The sequence below is a fragment of the Rhinolophus sinicus genome, linkage group LG01 (assembly GCF_036562045.2).
Source record: "Rhinolophus sinicus isolate RSC01 linkage group LG01, ASM3656204v1, whole genome shotgun sequence".
Lineage (NCBI taxonomy): Eukaryota > Metazoa > Chordata > Mammalia > Chiroptera > Rhinolophidae > Rhinolophus > Rhinolophus sinicus.
The window spans coordinates 157,060,217-157,083,416 of NC_133751.1; the positions used below are offsets into that span (position 1 = coordinate 157,060,217).

General features: G+C 33.3%; 1 protein-coding gene across 7 annotated transcripts in view; it reads left to right on the top strand.

Annotated features, from left to right (window-relative positions):
- Nucleotides 1-23,200, top strand: part of DYNC1I2 (dynein cytoplasmic 1 intermediate chain 2) — a 47,666-nt gene that overhangs the window by 18,240 nt on the left and 6,226 nt on the right. For 4 of the 7 annotated variants that reach the window (XM_019727423.2, XM_019727421.2, XM_019727422.2 and 1 more), the window contains 10 exons: nucleotides 1,498-1,557; nucleotides 3,694-3,809; nucleotides 13,677-13,772; nucleotides 13,984-14,146; nucleotides 14,250-14,349; nucleotides 14,796-14,921; nucleotides 15,822-15,968; nucleotides 16,326-16,439; nucleotides 16,745-16,878; nucleotides 17,738-17,882. In XM_019727423.2, coding sequence (XP_019582982.1) covers nucleotides 1,498-1,557; nucleotides 3,694-3,809; nucleotides 13,677-13,772; nucleotides 13,984-14,146; nucleotides 14,250-14,349; nucleotides 14,796-14,921; nucleotides 15,822-15,968; nucleotides 16,326-16,439; nucleotides 16,745-16,878; nucleotides 17,738-17,882 — 1,201 coding nt within the window. The remainder of the gene's footprint in view (nucleotides 1-1,497; nucleotides 1,558-3,693; nucleotides 3,810-13,676; nucleotides 13,773-13,983; nucleotides 14,147-14,249; nucleotides 14,350-14,795; nucleotides 14,922-15,821; nucleotides 15,969-16,325; nucleotides 16,440-16,744; nucleotides 16,879-17,737; nucleotides 17,883-23,200) is intronic. The other 3 variants (XM_019727424.2, XM_019727425.2, XM_019727426.2) reach the window with 1 other exon arrangement.

The following is a 23,200-nucleotide window of genomic DNA, read 5'->3' on the forward strand; positions in this document are numbered from 1 at the left end:
CCACAAGGAGCTCTACGTAATTGATAACAGCTAGAGCTCTCATATAATGTAAAGGCTGTTGACAGAACATTCCTTGGAGAGAAATGTTCTCATACAACCGCTTCTGGTTTCACAAAGCCTAAGTTTGTTGCTGTTCATTGCTTTGACAAAGTAAATCTTCACTGTGGCCTCTTCTTTCTTTACATACACACAGTACTGTTTAAGTCCCAAGATGTTTATAGTTTTAAAATGAAGAATTCCTCTAATTCAAGTCATCAGATTGTTTTTGTTGATAAATTGTATAGGCAAATAAAGTATAGAAATCATTTGTTGTACCCTGTCTCCCCGAAAACAAGACCTAGCTAGATCATCAGCTCTAATGTGTGTTCTGAAGCAAAAATTAATATAAAACCCAGTCTTATGTTAGATAAGACCGGGTTTTATATTATAGTAAAATAAGGCTGGGTCTTATATTAATTTTTGCTCCAGAACACGCATTAGAGCTGATGGTCCAGCTAGGTCTTATTTTCGGGGAAACACGGTATGTAAATATTATAGCAGTTTTAGTTGTACGTAACTAATATGAGTGAGAAACGTATTTTGACAAAATGGTAGCTCTGAACGTATTATGCTTAACTTTTTAATAAAGACTATGAGCATCATGCGGTACTGTATATAATTATGTATTGCTAACCTATAAGAATGCCAGTGTGATAAAGTACCTTTTGTTCTAGTAATGACTACATTTTGTTTAAGTGAAAAAGATCCTGTGTAAGGTATTTACCCAGTAGACAAGGCTAAATAAAGTACAACTGAATATTTATTTAGGATTGATACTCTCTAAAAGTTTAGGTAAATCCTTTGAACATAAAATATTTTTTTCTGGGAAAAATCTATTTTTTCCTAGAGACAGAAATCTTCGGCTGCTTTCTAAAGCAGATGACATATAAGCCCAAGGCAGTGCTTAACCCATAAATTACGTAAGGGTCACATTTTGGAAACTTTAGCTATTTTGTATCCCAGTGGAATAGTCTTTGGCTTTCTTACCGAAAGGCTTATGTGTTGACTCATTTCCTTTAGCAATATGACAATTTCCTGCACACATTTAATGCTTTGGGCAAGATTATAACATGTTAACTAAGATGTTTTTACTAATGTTTTCTTCATTAGGAAACTTAAATTTTAAACTTTTTATAGCCTAGCTTATCATCCAAAAATAATGTATTATTTAGGTTGTTGTGTGCTTGGCTGTTCTTATCCATTATTGTGCAATATTAGTTTCCCATAATCTGAAAATACTGTCTTTTAACTATTCTGGGTTGTATGTTTGCATCTTTAACCATATTATGCTTGTTGCATGCACTAGAGCATTGAGTGGTACCTGGTGTGTTTTTGGTACTAACTAGAACATGTGGGTTTTAATTGTGAACAGTACTTTAGCTATTCATAGAGTGTATTTGCTTGACTAACTTATGGCCTTTTCTGCTAATGCTTCATGGTTGTCCTACAACCATTTAGGACGCTGCATTGGGATACAGATCCATCAGTTCTTCAGCTTCACTCAGATTCCGATTTGGGGTATTGAATAGATTTATTACCTTCCCTCTTTTATAATTAATTTGATTCTTTGTGAAACTGTCCTAATTTTATTTTGCTTAAATTTCTAATATGCAGTATATAGTTAGGAAAAGAGTTATATTTTACTGTGACACCTCATTTATCCTCTAAAATTCAGTGAAAGAAATAGTCTATGTGTGTGATTTTCCAAGTACCCTAAGTCTACCTATTTAAGTGTCCAGATTCCTTTTATTATTTCTATATTTTTGATGTAAGTTTTTCTAAGATGTATTACAAACTTCCCAGACTTTTAAAAATACATATTCTACATGTAACTCAACTTTTTCTGGGTTACTCAATATGAATATTAATTTATTTCCCTATATTAAAATTCACTGATGATTTCTAAGGTTTTGAGTGGAACAGAGCTGTTGGTCTCTACACTATGGCCCCAGATTGCTGTTGATTTATTCATTTATTCACTCATTTATTTAGTCTCCAGTGCAAAATACTTTTGCTGCTGCCGTTGTGCCTGACTGAGATAGCTATTTTCCCTTCATAATTTGCAGCTTCTAAAACATACGACCAATACCTTTGGAATGATGTCTAAAGTAAGAGTAAATATGCCTTGTATTAGGGCAGATAAGGAAAGTACAAGAGCTTCTTGTACATTAACTAAAAAGCCTCTCTATTGGCTGCCCTGAGGCTCCCCGAACCCCAATTGTTTCCTATTCTCAGTTAAACTAGCTTTTGGATAAGTAAGGTATTACCTCCCTACCCTTCTACCTTTAAATCTTAGACTATTTTGTTTGTTCTAATATTGTGATTTTTTTTAACCTATGAAACCTTATATATATTCAAGTTAGTAACTTGTTCATAATATTGTTGGCATGACCATTTTCCCTAGATATGTGAGTGATTTGCTTTTCATATGGTTTACATCTTAAAAATCAGAATATAATGTTTCTTATTTCAAATTTTATTCTTAGAATATTAGATTATTTTAAATGTACTTAAATTTTCCCACTTAATTCTTTGATTATGGCTGGGTTTTTTTTTCTTTTTTTAAGGCTAAGATATTCCTAACACATTAAAACTTTCTCATGGCCCGCATTTAGGACGTTTAGAGAAAATCAGTTTTTTAAATCTACTAATTTTATTATCCTTTTTTGTACAGGATTCTAAAAGGATGTTTATATAAGAAAAAAGTTATAATACCAATGATATGTATGTAAATTTCAGATATCCTGCTTGATATTCTGGAAGTCACAACAATGTCTTTATTAGATATCCTTTTAAGACAGCTCCATAATTGAGAACTTCTTTGGGAGTTTGAATGCATACTTTATTTGGTTTAGAATTTAAACATCTAGTATGATAACCAAGATAAGATCCCCCAAATATCTAATAGTATCTTTGGTCCATTTTCCTCAGCCACAACTCTTCTGTTTACCAAAAAAGAATGTTTCCCCTCTGAAGATAGAAGTCACTTTAGTAGTTTTATGGTACTCAAAAGATCTGTTGCTTTAGTTTAGGTATAAAATACCTGCACTGTAGTTTGTCCATACTTGGATTGAGGACAGTATGGGCCATGCAGAGATAAGCGATTTAAGTTTAAATATTTCATTTTAAAATCTAAATTGTATGATTCTCAATTTCTGTAAAATATATGTAGGAAAAAAAGGTTTTCCATAGAAACCCATTTTTCAGTCTTAAAGCTGAAGTCTCCTAATAGTGACGATATCTGAGTGAGGGCCATGTTATCTGACTCTTCAAAAACATCCAGAATGAGATCTCTGCCAAAACCAACCATAGTCCATAACCAACCATATTCAGCAGACCACTTGGAAATTTCTATTCTCTTCCTCTATTATTGCCCACACATTTGCTCCAAGAAACTAAATTGTTTGCCTTTTTAAAGTGAAAAAGAAACACCTTGAATGATTCAGAAATATCTTTTGGTTTTGCTACCTTCTAATTCTTTTGTTAAGATAAAGCTAATTCATTGTTCACCTAAAATATCTTGAGTAAAACAGGGATTTAAATTACAGTGTTGGGTACACAATGTTTAATTCTTACTTTTCCAAAATAACATGGTTTGATGTGTTTAAGTGTATTATTTGTTGTATTTAAAAAATTTGTGTTCACTTTATTCAGACGAGGACCTATTAAACTTGGAATGGCTAAAATTACACAAGTTGACTTTCCTCCTCGAGAAATCGTGACATATACAAAGGAAACTCAGACTCCAGTTATGGCTCAACCCAAAGAAGGTGAATATCTGTCCTTAATATGATTGTCATTAAGCCCCCATGTTTAATAAGTGGATTGTTTTTTTATTTTTCTGCATTTTTTGTTTTTGTTTTTTGGCATATTTTCTTAGGGAAGCATATTTATGTATTCGTTTTTCAGAGTTTTAAAACTTTTTCTTTTAAAAGTTAATAAAGTATAAGCTATACACATGATTATTAATTTTCTTGACATAAGTTTAAGTCGTTCAATTTTTATTTTGTCCTGTTTTAGAAGCAGAAGAGCTTAGGAATGTTCTATTTCTGTGTCACTGAGCATAATTCTTTCCTAAAAGAGCATGTATCCACAGTGAATGAAATCATGTAAATTATTTTCTGTAGTGCATACTGTAGTCTAACATGTAATTACTATCCATATTAATGAACAAATCTAGATCTAATTCTTAAACTTTCTCTTTTATGATCTAAGGGCTCTACTATGTTGATTATATGGCAGACTTTAATTTGTATGTAATGTTGGGAAATATACACACACATATTGAATATGGAGTCCTTTCATTCTTAAACCAGAAGGAATTACCATTTTTATGTTGGGGACTGATTTTTTAAGTTTCATTAGATAGCTAAAGTTAAGATGGTTCTTGTTTTTCCCAGTGGGACTAAAATATTTGTTATACATGTCAGAGGCTTAAATAAGATCCCTAATACAGATCCACAGTTTCTTATCTGAAACCTTTGGTGATATCTATGTATTTGAAATTAGAATTTTTTAGATTTCAGAAAAGTAGTAAAGTATATTTTCTATATGTAAACACTCCATTAGCATCTTAGGTATTAATATTAATCTTTTGGCAGCAAAAGTTTATTCAGAGTGAGATAAGTAATGATTATAATAGCTTTACCTTTGGTTATGTCAGGGTTTACCACTAAATAAGTTACGGATTTTAGAGTTGTTGATATTTTGGAATTGTGGGCCCATAAGTTATCCTTTTAGGAACATTTTTTTCTCCTTGACCAGGAAAATTTATTCCTACTTAATCATAGAATAGCAAACATAAAAACTATTTATCAAATGTTTAAATTAATTTATTTTTAAAATTTCAGTTAAATTACCATGTTTCTCCATTAAAGAGAAACAAAAGTAATATTCATTGCAGAAAGCCCAGAAAACAGATAAGCAAAAGGGGGAAATCCTGAAATCCCTGGCTATTACCAAAGGAAATCTTTAGATTTTTATGTTTATAGATACTTCAAAAGAAAATTAATATTACAACTATTTAATTTTGACTAGATTATCACATGCACTTTTAACAGTTCTTTTCAGCCCACTGAGGGAAATGAAATAAATACCTTAAATTTTTCTTTTCACTTTCATCTTCTTCTCAGAGGAGTTGACATTATCATATATACAATTACGCTTTGAAAATTTTGAGGAAATCAGGATAGCATTTTTATCCAAGTATTTTTTCACTTGACCATGTAAATATTCATTTCTGTGGATACATTTTTTTCATTCCCGCTCCTCCATTGATTGGTAAGATAGCTTCCACAGGTACAAAATCCTCATCTTAGCAGAAAAAAAAACCAACCCATGATGGCAAACTTGTTTGAGATACAAGCAACTTAAAAGAGAAAAGATAAAGTGTTAAACTATCAGTATGAAAAATACTAACACTGCAGGATCTATAATTTCCAGGAAATATTATTTTATTAATTAGTATATTAATTCAAGCATTATAATGTCTGCCTTTTTGGAGCTATATTATTAGATAAGTTAATATCTAATATATTTTGCTCAGAGAGTGAGCAAAATTGTCAAAATGAGGTATCATGACTCATTTAAAAAATAAATTAGGCTTTTTTTCTTCTAATAATCTGGAGATTTATTGTTAGTTATACCATCATACTTACAAAATGCATTTTGGATTGTTTGAAATGTAAAGTGTTCTGACGCTATTTTGGGTAATGCCTATTGTAACATATCTATAGTTATATTCAGTTTAAGTGAAAACTTCGATTTTTTAAAAATAATTTTTTCTAGTTTTTATAGTTGTATATCACAGAGAATAGAAAATACAGAAAGGATATAAAGAGGAAATATCTATGATGCTACTGTGTAATAACCATTGTTAATATTTTGTTTTCAGTTTTCTGATACATTTTTTCAGAAATTATATACACATATGGTTTTATATCCTACTTGAAATTTGCATTTTTAAATGCTTAGTTTTGAGATGCATATAAATTTTAAAATGTGAACATGTAAAGTTATTGCCTTTGAACTAATTTGAATATATAGCTACATAATGTAAGACTGGTGTTTTTCAAAAAATTCTTTTTTCCGTTTTTATTTTGTAAGTAATTAAAAAATTAAAACAATCATGATTTGTTAGATAAGCTGATGACCCAGAAGCACAAAGTAAACTGTATTCTTTTCCGTTTGAAATTATTTGGGGCAAGGCTTCTAGCGTCATCATACTTCAGCTTCTTTGCCAAATTTTCCCTGAGAATAAGGACTGTTGCTTCTTCATTGCTGTTAATGTCTAGACTGAGTAGTGCCTGGCCTATAGTAAGTACTCAATAAATATTTGGGGAAGGAATTAATTGCTTTTACCTCCTCAGGAGAATGATTTTGCTTGCTTGGGATATTTATTTTCATGTGTTTATTCTGGAACTAACTACTGAGAAAATAGGTTATTTTCCAGTGTTGATGCTACAATATAATTATTGATGAAATTGGGTGAAAAAGTATGATTAGTTTCAGTTCTTGATTTTAATGACTATATATATCCTAATAATTATTTGCTCTTAGATACATAAATGAAACCATTATAGATTTTCCTTTATAGTCCTTTTGAATTCCACGATGACATACTATGTAGATGGAAATGTGCTGTTATTTTGTGTTCTATATATCCCTCTGAATGCTTTGAACAAAATTGAACCTCTTAGCATCTTTCCAATATATTATTTTAGCTATTCCTTTGTAATAGTTCCTCACACTTCATGTTTAAATTGATAACTGAAAATTTTAGCAGCAAGAGTGCCTACTACATATCAGGTACAGTGTGAAACTATTTACCTCTAATTCTCTCACCAAAACCTTGAATGTTAAGGATTGGTTCTGTTTGCACATGAAGAAGCTGAAGGTGAACAAGATCATTTATCAAAGGTCACATAGCTAGTAGCAAAGATTCTAAAGCAAGTCTGACTGATCCAAGGTGTTCTCTCTCTCTCATACTGCCACTGTAGCAGCACTTGCATGCTTGTATGATAGTATGTTAAGAAATTCAATTAATCTTATAATACTGTACAAACATAGATAGAGATGTATAACTGAAACAAGAATTTTATGAAATAGCACCTTCCTTTCTCTTAATATATTTCATTTTTTTAAATGTTGACCAGGGTGTACTAAATTTATTGCTTTAGACCTATAGCTTGAAAAACACTTTATTAAAGGATAACATGGTTTAGTTACCTTATTTATTGGTATATCTGCATCAGGATAATATCACTTTATAATGATTGCCTAAGAATAATACATAAACAGTTTTTATCTTCATGGTCTTAAACAGAATTTTTCTTCACTGATGGAAGGTGAAAGTGACAGGATAGGTGAACTGAGCCCAGTTTTTAATGGGTATGCCTGCATCAGCACCACTATCTTTAAATTTTTCCCGAGTAGACTAGACATAGATGTTAATTTTATAAAGGTCCGTGTTTATTCATTTGCAACCTAACAAGTATTCATTGATTCTACAAGTTTACTGAGTGTGTGCTATATATGAAAGTGCTAGATTATTCTTTCTTTGGTTCTCTTAGTTTCAGGTTGAGTGAAGGAGAGTGAAAAATGTATCCAAATGCCATGAGGCCATCCTTAGCCTTTGGAAGTACTTATAAAAATGAGATACAATATTGAATGTCAACCATAACTAAATATGTAGGTATATATAGTCACGGGATGTGGAGTACCACATAGGGAAGATAGTCGATGGTATTGTAACAACTATAGAAGATGTCAGAGCGGTAGTAGCTCGGCATGGGTTATCACTTTATGAGGAGTTTAAATGTCTAATTACGTTACTTTGTACACCCAAAACTAATTTTAAAAAAAGATCATTTCCTTTATATATCATTACAGTTATTTTCATGTTGGGGGCTCTTACATTAAGTTTCTTTTCCCAATTTTGTGCAAGTTTTCAGAAAGAGGGAAAGAAAAAACACTGAAATTAAAGTTTTATAATGAAAACACTTTGTGCTTAACTATACTTGTACTTATCCATTGCTTTAATACAGTGGTTCTCAAACTAAGCCTCGCTGGTTCCCGTTTAAGAATATGTAACAAATTCCAAAACTCACCATGAGACAAAATTGCCAGAATCACAATTTGAGTATAACAGACAGTAAATTAAACTTGGGTAGGCAGTGTAATCAGTGCAGAAGTAATGTGAGTTACCAAATTGGAGATAAAAATTGGTCTTAGATTTAACTCTTCCATTTTAAAAAAAATGGTTGAATCTATTGTTTTAAAAAGCAGTTTGTATTCTGCGTTGTTTTTCTTTCCCCCTGTTCTAGCCATCTTCTTGCTTTCACATTTACTCTGTAAGTTGGTAGTACTGTTTCTGAACTGAGGTTCTTTGCTGTTTTAAAGTGCCTACTGTGAATGAAATTGATAAGGAACATGCGACCTCAGTCAATTTTGTTCTCCGCAGGTAAAAAGCTTCACATGGCAGGAGTGTGGTGCCCACAGATACACTCCTGGAAAAGTTACATTCTTCCCAAGTTTTCAACTCTTTTGAAAAATCATTATTTTTTTCTTACCCACCTCTCAGTACAGAGTTTTTTTGTTTTTGCTATTTTTAGAAACAGATTTTTAAAGAGGAAGAAATCATGTTACCTAATCTAATCTTGTTTACACCTGAGGATACTGAGGCCCCGGGAAGTTAATTGATGAACATGTGTTAACAGTGTGGGAGAACATCAGGGCTTCAACCAGAACCTGCCTTTTGAGTTTTAGTGAAATGCTGTTTTCCTTACACCATTCCCCTTTCTCATATGTGTGTGTTTTGTGATTATTTTTGGTATTGGTTTAGTAGCAGATATTTTTATTCAGGTACATGATGATTAGTATTTATAAGGTGTAGGAAACTATTATATGTAAATAGCTCTTAATTTTTTATTGTATGATCTTAACATCTGGAATCCATGCTTCCCAAGTTAGACTAAATTTGTGGGTCTTCTGGTTAATATTACGCTTGTCTAAAATGTATTTTTGAAAAATTCAGGAATAAATAACACACTAAGTTAGCTTTAACCCTCACAGAATCTATGAGAATATAAATATAATTGAAAATTGAAGCATTTGTTCTTAATCTTGCTTGAAAGACTTTAATCAGCATATCTGAATTTATGGCCTCTGAAAAATGTAACATGAGATCACCGATAACAGGATCTATGTAAAATGACGCCAATACTGCCTGAATAAAATCTGAATTTTATATATAAAAAGACCATGTAGAGAGAGAAATTCTGTGTTAAAGTAAATAGTGTAATTAATTACTCCTTTCTTATATGTCCCCCAAATTAGCATTAGATCTGTATTCAAAATATTTTCTGATTAAAAAGTCTGCTATATATTTTCCTTGTTGACGATCTGAATTATTAAGGAAATTCAAGTGATCTTGCATCTAACTATAGATGTTTAAAAAATAAAAGGAATGGATTCCTTTAATGTATTCATGAAGCTTTCTCCCAATATAAATTCTCTTAATATTGATTTTAAAGAGTAAGGTGTAAGAAGATAGAATTAAGGACAAAAGGATTGAAAATGAAGTGATTCAAAATGATGTTGATCCAGAAAAGAAAGGGTTATTTTGAAAATACTAAAGGAAAAATCATTCATATCCAACCTGTATTTTTAAAGTAATGATTGAAGCATTTTCCTTTAATATTCATTTTTCTGGAAAGTGCTTATGAAGTTATTCACATTGAATTTTTGTAAATTAAATAATATTTTATATGCAAAACATTTCCTGATTTTTAGAACAGAGTGTCAACTCCTTTGTACCATAAATAATTGGACTACTTTTTAAATTCGGAATTCTTCATAAGATATTAAACTATCTTAAAATAGGGTACATCAGTATAATGAAACTACATAACAAACTGATAGACAAAAATGTATTTCCTAAACAAAATTAATACACTAATGATAGGATTTGCTTTTCACTTCATATTGAGATTAATTGTGATAAGTGATAGATTAAAAAGTATCATTGTTTAGTGAGGATTTCCTGGGATCTTATATATTACCTGTTAAATGAGTTGTAATATTTTAAATAATTCAAAGTGTACTTTGAGGTTTATTAGCTTAGATGTCTCTTAACTAATATGACATACAGATGAGAAAACTTGCTCGGAAGACTCCTTTCTTCACTTTAACAAAAGCCACCCATTTCACAGATGATTTAACTTTGATTAACCCACTCCATTTTAACAGATTATTCCGACAACTGGAATTTCATTCTGTGGTGTTACTTCAAGGTGCATCTTAATTTACAGAACAGCTTTTCTTTCCATCTCACCAAAATACATCACAATTTTGATGTTAACTCAAAGTAAAAATTCAATGGTTCATTAAACCTAGTCTTAGCATTCATTGACAAGAGATTTGTCATTTTAAAAGTAACTGCTACTTTTATGCATTCTTTACTGCTCAGTTTATAACCTTAGATTCCCTGTCAGAGAAAGCATGGAGTTAACCACTTAGCATATTGCAATGAATATTCATCAATAAATTGATGTGACATGGCAGTCCCATTTTTCAGTCTTCCTGCTCTGTTGCAGTCGTTTTCACTTTTAAATATATTATAGCTTACCATGTAAGAGGGACTAGCTTAGCAGATCTTTAGAATTTTCTAAATACTATATTTTTGGGAGTATTAATAGTCCTTTAGTAGCTATTGTATTAGTTTTTAACAAGAGTCGTATAATATATTTGTTTCAGAGGAACATTCTCTAATCTGCTGTTAGGCATTTTTACCAAATATATATAGATAATTGCTTAAGATCAACTTTGTAATAAAAGTATTATGTTGTGTAGTTTTTAGGAATAACAAATCATTTGTTTTTATGTTCCTTGAAATTTTATTTAGCTTAATCATTTTTACAAAGTTTGGGTTTAAATATCTATCATAGTTTTAAAATCAGTTTTGAATCCATGTAGAAAGGGAGGTATGTGCATTCATTCTAAAATAAAATCCTGAAAACATGTATTTAAATAGTTGATACTCATCATTCAGCTACAACTGAAATAATCTATATAGGCAAATAGACACGGCAGTTGCCGTATAGTAGATCACTGTCTAACATACTTCATCTACATTTTAAATTTTGAAAGGAAAAGAGTGTCTGTAAACAAGATCTTTTCTGTTAAATATGTAGATTATGAGGTCACTTAGCACTAAAGTACTGACCATGTGCATTATGACAAGAATTTGACACCTGTCATTGGAAATGGTACTTAGAGGCCGTATAATGCAACAAAGTTGAGGGAGGAGAATATGATGTGGGTAGGAGGCTGTAATTTATAATTCACAATGCTCAACAATGACCTGTTCAGGGTGGCACAAAATCCGTCTTTGATTTTAGGATTTATATACAGAACCCTACTAGTGAACAAAATTGATCAGGATAGCTGATGGTATTAGCAGGAAATGGAAAAAATACATGTATTCTCAGACTTAATTTTTAATTGATGTAAATATCCTATTCTAAAAGGCAACTTTTAATTTGAATGTAATTTATTACGTTACACTTGCAGGTGACTTTATGGTAGTATTTCATTCATTTGAGCAATGTAGAATTGTTACCAGTTACACTGTTTTGAGATTAATAATCCGTTGTATATGAGAATTCATCTAAAAAGGAGCACTGTCTTTCTGTTTCTCTGTGTGATTATTTTGTCCAAAAAAAGCTTTCATTTTTTAAGTAGCACAAAAGCTGTAATTGGCATGCTTTGTAAGGAAGTGTCAATGTGCAAGAGAGTGGCGATCACTAAGAATTCTTTTACGTGTTCTTTCCCCTTTGCACTACCGCCTCCTCAGCGGGGTCACTGAGATCACTAGCTTTTCTTGAAATGGCCATTTTCACTGGCAGGTGCATTATACCCTGTATTTTCAGATTGTTTTTCCATTCTGAATGTTTGGCAGGTTGATTGCTCTGGCTGCATTGACGGAGAAAGGGCTGACAAATGCGGTTGGGCTGGCTGAAAAGACAGTGATTACTGTTTTCCTTTGTGGCTGATTGAGGCCCTTGAAAGGAAAAATTTTAACCTTCACCATTTGGTTCAAAAGTATGAGCATATATTGAAATCATTCGTGCCATTTATCCTAGTTCTGTAAACTTGTCAGAACGTAAAAATCGCTCAATTTCAAGTAATGTAGGATTGGCATACGTCATTATCATTTTGATTAAGTTGGAGGTTGTATCATTGTGTGCATTATACAGTGTCATTTAAAGCTTTCTTTCCTACAGGTACGGTTATATTTTTATTGCTTATACTATAGAGATAGAAAGATTTTCATAGCTCTCCAAACCTAACACTATGTGTGTGGTTTGGCAGCTGGTGTGGCCTACAAGCTACATTTTGTTTGCAGGGAAAAGGCTTATCTGTAGGCCTCCTGGAGTGTGGGTAATTGCACAGGCTCGCCATTGGGGAGAGACAGGATTGGAAGCAGTCAAGCGGAAGAATGTTATGCCATCCCATTGCCACCTTGTAGCAGAAAGACACAGTCCCAGCAGTGCCATCTGGTTGTTACTATCTAGTCAGCTGGCCTGGCTGCTGGGACCATGACTTAGCAGCTGGTTCCCATCCTTGACCATTCTTTTGTGTACGTCGTATGTATGTGTGTTTTAAATAATTTTGAACATGGGTCAGGGAAATGACATAACTAACAAGTAAAGTTCCCTTATTGAATAGGCTCTCATTACTTGAGATGCACTCTGCTGTAGACGCCTGCTGCCATTCCCGTATAGACAAATGACATATCTGTTTAGGCAATAAAAATAAACATTTTCTCCATAAAAATCCATCTCGGAATGTAGTGAAAGAGAAGGTAGGCAGAGCTGTATGTTCTATAACATTTTCAAATGTTATTTTAAGTTATTTCCTGGTTTGGGAATATAAGAGGAGATTTAATAATAAAAAATGTCTTATAAACATTGTATATTATCTCAATATATATTTTATTCAAGTTAAGAAAACAGTTTCAGGTACTTACTGTCACATTATATAACAGTAGATAATGAGACTTGCATTTAAAATGACAGAATAGAAAATGTGGTCTCATAGCTATTATCTTTAAAATCTGCCTCTCAAATAGCAACCTGAGAGTTAATGTAAGCCGTTTATGCCATAGGAAGACCCATTAGACACACTGATGGTTTCAGATCACAAGTAAGCAGCCAGCTCTGTAGGCTATTTTAGACATTTGATTTTCTTCATTCTACAGCATTAAAGTGTCAGCGTGCTACATAAAACTATGCAGGAGTTGCGTGTTGTTCTGTCTAGAATGATAAATGCTTGCAAGCTTTTAGAGATTTCTGTGAGGAATTCATCCTAGTTGCTTATATATCTTATTTCAGTTTATGTAGCTACAGAATTTGGTATGACTACTGATGAGGTACCACGTAGGTAGGTATAAAAACCAGGAGGTTCCACTTAATTCTTTAAAATTGTGTTGACAAAATTCGTATTATTTGTACTTGTTCTGTCGTATCAGTGGTTTACTTTTGCTTTTATGTAAAGAGATGTGATACCTTCTGAATACTACAAAAATTATCAATTATTTTCATAAAAATAATTTTAGTGTTATTCTGCTTTTTCAGATGAAGAGGAAGAAGATGATGTAGTGACTCCTAAACCTCCTATTGAACCTGAAGAAGAGAAAACTTTAAAGAAAGATGAGGAAAATGATAGTAAAGGTATCTTACAGAATTTAACTTTAAAAATTTTGTTGATTCCTATTAAGATTTCTAATATTATTTATGTATTAAAGTAGAATAAAATGCTCTAAATCAAAGAGGTGAATCTGATTGAAAAGAATGTCTGCCATTCATTGATCCAAACTGTAACAGTGAGTTGACTTGATTTGACTGATATAAATCAGACTTTAGAAAAACATTTGTTTTCTAGCCCCCCCTCATGAACTGACTGAAGAAGAAAAGCAACAAATCTTGCACTCCGAGGAATTTTTAAGTTTCTTTGACCATTCTACAAGAATTGTAGAAAGAGCTCTTTCTGAGCAGATTAACATCTTCTTTGACTACAGTGGAAGAGATTTGGAAGACAAAGAAGGGTAATGCTTAATTGCTAAAATTATGGGTACAGCAGTGTTAAATCCTTTAAGATTAAGAGGGAGAAGTTTAACACTTTTTTTTTGTGTTTGGTCTTTTCTGTAGAGAGATTCAAGCAGGTGCTAAACTGTCATTAAATCGACAATTTTTTGACGAACGTTGGTCAAAGCATCGGGTTGTTAGTTGTTTGGATTGGTCATCTCAGGTAAATTACAACAAAACTGGTTGCTATTAACTCATTTTTGAATTGGGTAGTTTTAGTTTTAGAAACTGTTTAAATCAGTATGTAATTTAAAATAATAATGATGGTTCTGATGCTATCGTATTCATTTTGCCTCATGTACTATGGAAGAAAGGATTGCAAACATTCTTTGTACTTAAAACTCAAGATTTTATTCATGCCACAACCCAGTTTTACTTATGTCAATTGCTCGCCAATCCTTTGGATAAAATTGCAACACATGCTTTAACTAACTGTACTAGTTTAAAGTTCTAATGTTCCAGTGAGCATAACTCTATAGAGATATCTTTTTTGGTGAGGGTTAGGTATTATATTTTCAGAATAATTTGATAAAGACTGTTGAGTAACTGGAATGTAAAACAGTTCTTATTATCATAGCATTTTGTTTTCCACTTGATTTCTGCGAGCAGTATCCAGAGTTACTTGTGGCTTCCTATAACAACAATGAAGATGCTCCTCATGAGCCTGACGGTGTGGCCCTTGTATGGAATATGAAATACAAAAAAACGACCCCAGAATACGTGTTTCACTGCCAGGTAAGATGGTCTTTTGCCATTCTTCCTCACGTTTAAGAATTCATTAATGAATTTAGACAAGTACCTTTTCTCTTTTCTTGTCAACATAATGATTTCATTGGATTGGCATTTACTAAACCACCCCATGTTTGCAAACAGATGTGAACAGAAAACTGAAGACGTCTCAGTTCAACATGATCTGTCTTTTGTAGCTTTTCTGACATCTCTTATAATGTTTAATCACACCTAAAGTCCTTTACAGTTGTGATTTTCTGTTATTGTGATTGATTGTATAAAAGAACTCTTTTATAAAATGTCTTTTCTACAGGGAGTTTCTCAGGAACTTATTTGCTGAATATACAATTAGACTGTTGGCCCACTGAATTACTTATACATGGCCTGAGGAGTTGGAACTAGATAGTTTTAAGTAGAAACATATGTTTGAAGTAGGAAACAGATGCAGAGTTTTAAAGTGGATTTAGTGGAAGGTTAGAATTTGCAAGCCTTTTTTGGTTGCATAAGTTATAATCTTTTAATAATGTCCTAATTCTAAAAAAACACGTACCTAAATCAAAACTAGCATATTCTCTGTTGTCAGATGACTGTCGGAGGCCCGTGCTGAGCCAGTTATCTTTTGATTTAATACTGTAATCAAATGAAATACTTTTTTGCTTTCTTTGATAAGTTGCTGAAACATATTTATATAAATAATCATTCCATTTGACTTTTAAGCAAAAACTTTTCTAAAGATAAATTTTTGTATTCTGAAACAAAATGAAAATTTTTAATGAATTTATTTATTTTTATAACCTCTAATACCTTACAATAAAGGGGAAAATGTTTTAGATATAGATTTATTTTTATAATTTGTCAGGCTTCTTCCATTTGAATCTGGAATATAAAAATCTTACTTATTTGCAGTCAGCTGTGATGTCTGCTACCTTTGCAAAATTTCATCCAAACCTGGTTGTTGGTGGTACATATTCAGGCCAAATTGTGCTGTGGGATAACCGTAGCAATAAAAGAACTCCAGTGCAAAGAACTCCACTGTCAGCTGCTGCACACACAGTAAGTAAAAAGATTATTTCCATTAGACTTCTGTGCTCCTTCACCATTAAATACTTAGGAGTGTCCATCAGAGTAGTCTCAGAATCTGTTTCCTTTGATGTATGAATTCCTCATCATTTAGTAACCAAGAACAAAGGCCTTTTTTGGTGGGGGCTAATCTGTCTTACTAGAAACTCATCTCTCTTCCTAGACAACCTTTTGTTAATCAACAGAATAGCATCAAACTTCACATTAAAAATGCCCTCAAGATATGAAACTTTTCATATGAAACAGAATACCTGTGATTATGCAGTAAAAATTGTTTCATTTTTTGGTAAAATAATCCCAGAAAACTTTCTTTAATATCTCTTTCTTCAGCATCCTGTATATTGTGTTAATGTCGTTGGAACTCAAAATGCTCACAATCTGATTAGCATCTCTACTGATGGAAAAATTTGTTCATGGAGCCTGGACATGCTTTCCCATCCACAGGTAGGTTCAACTTGAAAAACTCTGAAATTTTGAGGCAGACGTTGTTTTTCAAGTCTGTATAAACCCCAGCTTATGTTTTTCATGAATGTTTCATAATAACATTTTATTATAATGGTTTATAAACCTAAACATGTGTTAAATAGTTTGTTGTGTATATACTTTATTTTCGAACCTGATTCATTTAATCAAAGTCAATTTATGTAAGTAGTAAAGAAATTGTTTACAAACCAATTAAAACTAGAAATTTTTCTTAAAAAATTAAAAATTGCAAGTTTACAAAATAACTTTAATTCTTTTCTATGTAGGATAGCATGGAATTGGTTCATAAACAGTCAAAGGCAGTCGCTGTGACATCTATGTCCTTCCCTGTTGGAGATGTCAACAACTTTGTTGTTGGGAGTGAAGAAGGTTCTGTATACACAGCGTGCCGCCATGGCAGGTAAATCTAAACTGGAATTTGTCATTTCAAATTCTCCTTTGAATCTGATTAAAACAGATTGTCCCCCTTTTAAGTAGAAATCTGTCCTCGAGCCACTCCTCATTAATGACAAATTATTTGAGGTCAGGTATATAAAATTAAAACAAGTACTTTTTAAAAATAAAAGGTGATTTTGGATCACAATGTGTTCCAGATTTTGAGGGTTGTGGTATATTTTGGTTTTGTATGTGTGTGTGTGCTCATAGAAGTTAGTGGCGGGAGGTAACATTCAGCAATTACAAATGCAATATGCACATGCCATATACTGACCTTTAAAATTGTAAAGGAGATTTTCAGTCATTTTCCCATTTTATTTGGACTTTGAGCTTTGGTTCAGTTCTAATAATTGTACAGTAATGGCACGTACACATTTTAAATTGACTAGTATTTCACCTGCTGTTCAGTCTGTTTTGAAATTGTCTAGTTGTCTATACCTTATCAGTTGCTTCCTGAAAAAAAACTTGAGTGTCCAGTTTTCCTCTCAAATACAGATCACCTTCACTTCAAAGCTTTTGATTTAAAAGTAGCCCGGATTTTCTCTCCTACATGTAGTGTCCCTTTGTCTCTATTTCACCCAATCAGATACTGGATTTTTGAATTCTGTCGTCAGCAGCATGATGTTCAAAAATGTACTTATTGCTTTAGTTATCAAATCTAGTCCAATTATCAAATCTGGATAGAATGATACTCAAGTTATTCTGATGTATTATGAGCACAGAGTTAAGTTTGTTGAACTATGTCAAGCTTATATATTTAGAAGTGGTCAACTTACAAAAGAAACTTACAAAATTTCCTTAACATTCTCACTTTTATGAAATAGCAAAGCTGGAATCAGTGAGATGTTTGAGGGACATCAAGGACCCATCACTGGCATCCATTGTCATGCAGCTGTTGGAGCAGTAGACTTCTCACATCTTTTTGTCACTTCATCATTTGACTGGACAGTAAAACTTTGGACAACTAAGGTATCTTTAAAACAGATGTTTGCTCGTGTGCTCAGGTTTCTAACACAAGGTGGTGCTCTAATACACAGGAAAGATGAAAAGCTTTCTGATAGTTTAGAATGATTAACTGATAGATTGAACCTGATAAGAAGTTAAACAGAACATGAGTGAGCTACTAGATGTAGTTTTCAGAAAAGTGTGCTGACAAATATGGTAGCCCCACATACAGCCAAAGAGGAGTCTTTCCACCACTTCAGGCGTTTTAAGTGCTGAATTATCTACACTGAACAGAGTTGGGGAAAAAGCCCCTGAGTATCTTGCATAGCACCTCACAGAGCTGTCATACAGCCCGGCACAAAAGCCATACAGTTTCTCTTTGTAGAATTTTAGAGGCTTGTTAGAACTACAGTGACTCACAGAGCTGATGGAAAATGGAGAAAAGACGGATAAAACTGATGTACAATAAGTCCTATATGATAAGGCTACACATCATAAATTTGAATCATTAAGAAAGTATTGTATAAAAGGCATGGATGCATATGTATTTTCGTTTTCCATAATAAATAATTTAAATAGTTTTTTTATTTTAATAAGTTATTTTTATTTTCATTTATTCAAAAAAACCAATTATGTTATAAAGTGCTTCCTGATTCTCCAGCAATTCTAAATAAAGGTGAGCTGGCCCTGCATCATTGAAAGCCTCAAGGCCAATCCGGGTAGGGAATGTTACTTTCTGTGATAGGCCTTGTATTAATAGTTTCATTTGGCCTCATTTTAAAACTTAAATGCCTTGACTTTGCTGTCTAGCTTTTCTGTTTTGCATTGTTGCTGGCAAAACTGCATACTCAGAATATCAGATTCTATTTAAGTTCAATTTTAAGCTATATTTTTTTATGTTTCCATCTGCTGTTTCCATCCTTATCCTAAATGTTGACCTTTTGAGTAACTCATCATGACACAAAGTTTAGAGTCCTGTTTTGGTTCTTCAGTTTTTTTTTAGGAAAACCTAGTGGTCTTAACAAATGTTCTTTGCTATTACAGTGAACTCATTTATTTATTAAATACTGGCTTCAGAAATCGAGGATGAACTCGCTGTTCATTCTTGTCCTTTCTTGATGCTTCCTTTCAGTCTAATATGAAGTGAATTAGAAAACTTTGCCTCTAAAAGCTTGCCTTTTAAAATTAAGCATTTTCAGGTTTGGCATTAGCAGGTAGAAAAATCGCACTTACTATAAGTCTAATGAAGGGAAAATATAGAAAAGTGCTTAACACAGTGTCTAGCATGTACCGGACACTTAACAATGTTCAGTTCCTCCTTTGTCCCTTCATGCAGATCAGACAGAGCCTGAATGCATTTAGTCACTGATCTGTTTTCTTTCTTGGATTGTTATTGAATTTTTATTCTTTTAATGAGATTGATATAGTGGAAAAAGGAAGAAGATTCCCACAAACATAAGCAAAGAAATGCATAATCTAGCTAGTAAAACCAAAGCAAGATGCAGAATTGGAAAGAAGAAGCCAACTATTTCTCTCTAGGCTGCAGGCAACATTGTAAGTGGCTAGAATTCTGGGTGTGCTTTCACCTTAGTAATCCTTTATATAGACACAGAAGACATTACATCTTTGTTAGATTTTTGGCCAGCTTCCTCTTTCAGGAATTGAAAAGATTCTGTATCTTTGTAGATTTATTATTATTTTTTAATATCTAAGGGCTTCAGTTTGCTAGCCTTAAATTTGAGGCTTCCATCCTTACACATGTTACTAACAGGATTGGAAAACGAGGAGTTTGTCTTGCCTAAATAAGAACAGAACTTATGTCTGTGAAAGACTAATTGATGCTTGTTTTTGTGTTACTACACATTTGGTCGATTAGTGGTTGATATTTTTTGTTCTTGTATTTTGCTGTATTTCAACATACAACTGCTTCTGAATAAGAATGACAGACAGGTATGTCTCTGCTAATTGGGCTAGATGTTTCTTCTGAGAGCTTCACTGTAGAAGCCTCATTTATTTATTCAACTATGATACATGCTTCTCCCCTCTTCCCCACACATACATAACCTCTCAAATGTTAGTGGCCAAAGGATGAGCCAACATAGAACAGGGTGTTTTTATACATGCCAAGCACCCTCTAAAACTTTATCAGAAGAATAACCTTTCAGTCTAACTTTTCTGCACACAAGCAGTTCTACTGTTTGAAGGACAGAACAGCAACAGTCTGCTGAGTAAATATTTTTTATTTGGCAATAGCATGGCTCTCAATGTCATTGTTTTGATCTTAGATTTATACTTCATTATTAATTGTGTTGCTGGGATTTATTTCTACCCTGCCAAACAACTTGACAGAGCCCTGTGCGCTCTCCAGCACAGTGGTAATGAATAATAGGCAGGCAAGGTTTTTAAATAATCTCTTTTTAAAAACTTTGTTCCAATTCCATTTTAAGCCTTTTAAACAAGGATGAATCATTAGATATTGCCATATCTTTGTGTCCTTTTAAGATCTGGCTCTGCCCCAGTAGCAAAATAAGAGTCCTTTTTCTCCTTTTCTGTAAGTCCTCTCAAAAATCCTTAGCAATCTCAATTTGGCACTGCCTCAATTTAATTTAAAGTAGTCTACTTCTGTAATCACCTAAATTTTGCTTATTCCAGAATTTATAATACAATGCAGTGACAGAGTTCTGGGTCATCAAATTGTTTTCATTACCTTTTGGAACTCAGTTATATTTAGTACAAAAAAGAGATAGAGGATTTTCCACATTTTGGTGAAGTTTAAACCAACCAAGACATTGCTTCTAATACATTTTTAGGATACTGTTACCTTTTCAAAATACCAAATTTGAAAATTCACAACTGAAGGCACTTTGGCAGGCTTGAAAAATAATTACAAAGAGTATGTGAGGAGTAAAAGTTTCTTGAAAGTAACCTGAGGATTCCCTAAGAGCTCGACTTGGGGTAAATCAAGAGGTAGACCTGTTGAATTAGTTTAATGTTCCAGTACATTTAACAATACTTATTACAGATGACTCTTAAAATATGAGTTATTTATTTGGGGGACAAAATGTTTTAATGTATATTCTAGCCTCGGAACAATGTCTGTCAGAACCATATTGACCATAAAGTAACAAAATTAAGATTGTTAATGTATTAATTTCTTAGCATTGGTAGTTTTCAGACTTTTGTAGCCCATACACACCTTAACATTTTTTTACAGTCTCTGATGTCTTAAATCCCGTCTTTATTTTCACTGCTTACCTATTTAACTCTCAGAGAATACCAGCATTTAAACGGGGTTAAAGAGATTTTACTAACACTTGGAGTAGCAACTGTGTACATATTAGAGAAGTTACAATGAAAAAATGCTTTGAGGTTGGGGTGTTTCTTGGGGAAGTCTATTGACCATCAGGACCCAGTCCTCCATGGTGGCCGCATTTACCATAGTAACTTGCTGCTGGCCAGTGTTCAGCCTGTCCTTTGCATATTTAAAAACTCGGTTTTCTCAGTCTGCTAGTGTTGATTAGCTAACTGGAACACGCTCCTAAGACACATATACATTGGAGAAGGTCAATTTACTAATTTATAATGAGAAACTGCCAGAAGACCCAGATACTCATGCTGGCCTGACCAGCTCATTGTTTCCCTGTAGACAACCTACATGGGAAGCCAAATTATAATCAGAAGATTGCTTGGTGAGCAAGGAATTGGAACAAAAGAAGTTTTCTGATTTGAATGTTTAATGGCATCAAGGAAAGATAGCCTGATTCATTCATCTTCACATAGAGATAGCCTTGCCATGGGTGGTAAATTCTCAGAATCCATTGCTGAGACTCTCTCCTAAACAATGCTTGAATTGGGTACTATTGTCATTTTTCTTGTAAGACTCTGCTTCTTTGTATTTCCATTGTTTTTAATAGACAGATTCCTTCTCAGAAAGGTCATATCTTCAGTCATGTTATTAGGAAGGTATTTCTGATCTTGGAATCTTTTTTTTTTTTTTTTTTTACAGAGGATCTATTTCTATTCTGTTCTAGGTGAGGACATACTTATTTCCCAGTCCTCTGGAGAGCACGTCACTCATGTATTTACTGCAGGGACTCTTTCATTACTAATCTAGAACTCCCCAGTTAAACTGCAGAAAAATACAGAATTACTGTATTAGCTTCCTAGGGATGCCGTAACAAATTGCCACAAACTACGTGGCTTTAAAACAGTAGGAATTTACACACAGTTCTGGAGGCTAGAAGTCCAAAATCAAGGTGTTGACAAGGTTGGTTACTTTTGGAGGCTCTCAGGGAGAATCCATTCCTGTGTTCCATGCCTCTTTCCCAGCTGCTGCCCTTCGCCAGCCATCTTGGTGCTTCTTGGCTTGCTTGTGTCTTGGCGCTGCATCACTCCGCTCTCTGCCTCTGTCATCACATGGTGTTCTTTCTGTTGGTCTCTGTCTACATTTTTCTCTTCTTTTAAGACAAACAGTCATGCTAGATTTAGGGCCAGCCCAAACACAGTATAACCTCAGCTGAACTTGATTATTTCTGCAAAGACCCTGATTCCGAATATCATCACATTTATAGGTTCCAGGTGGACATGAATTTGGGCGGAGATTATTCAACCCAACCCGTCACCATAAAGAACTCAGAAAAAATATGGCTTGTCCTTTGACCATACAGTATTTATTGTCACCACTGTTCCAGAATGAGCTACCTTTGCTTATTTAAATGCTATCTATCATTCAAAGAAGATCTTTGCTTTGATTCATTCTTTTAGCAAAATATATTGGCATACCTTTTCTTTGTAAGCATTTTAGAGCTCCAGTGACCTTTAGACATTATCTAGGTCAGTGGTTCTCAGTTTTGGTTGCATTAGAATCACCTGGGCAATTTTTAAACCTTTTAGTGCTCACCTGGCACCCCAAAGTAATTAAATCAGAATATTTCGAAAAGGGGAGACCCAGGCAACAGCATGTTTTTTTAAATTCTCAGGGTTAGGGGGATTACAATGTACAGTCAAGGTTCGGAATCACTGATACAAAACCTTTGTGTTATATGAATAGTGCTGCTATGAGCATAGTTGTAGATGACTTCTGTAGACACAAGCACTCATTTCCATTAGGCATAGACCCAGGAGTGAAATACTTCGCCATAGGATATGCATAATTCCACTTTAGTAGGTACTGCCAGGCAATTTTCCAAAATGGTTTTACCAGTCTATAATTCACTGGTAGCATGTGAAAGTTCCCTTGCTCTGCATCCTTGCCAGCATTTGGTATTTTCTGCCTTTTTTCATTTGAATCATTCCCAAGGAGAAGGATTGTTGGGTCATATGTTAACTCTAATTAGCATTTT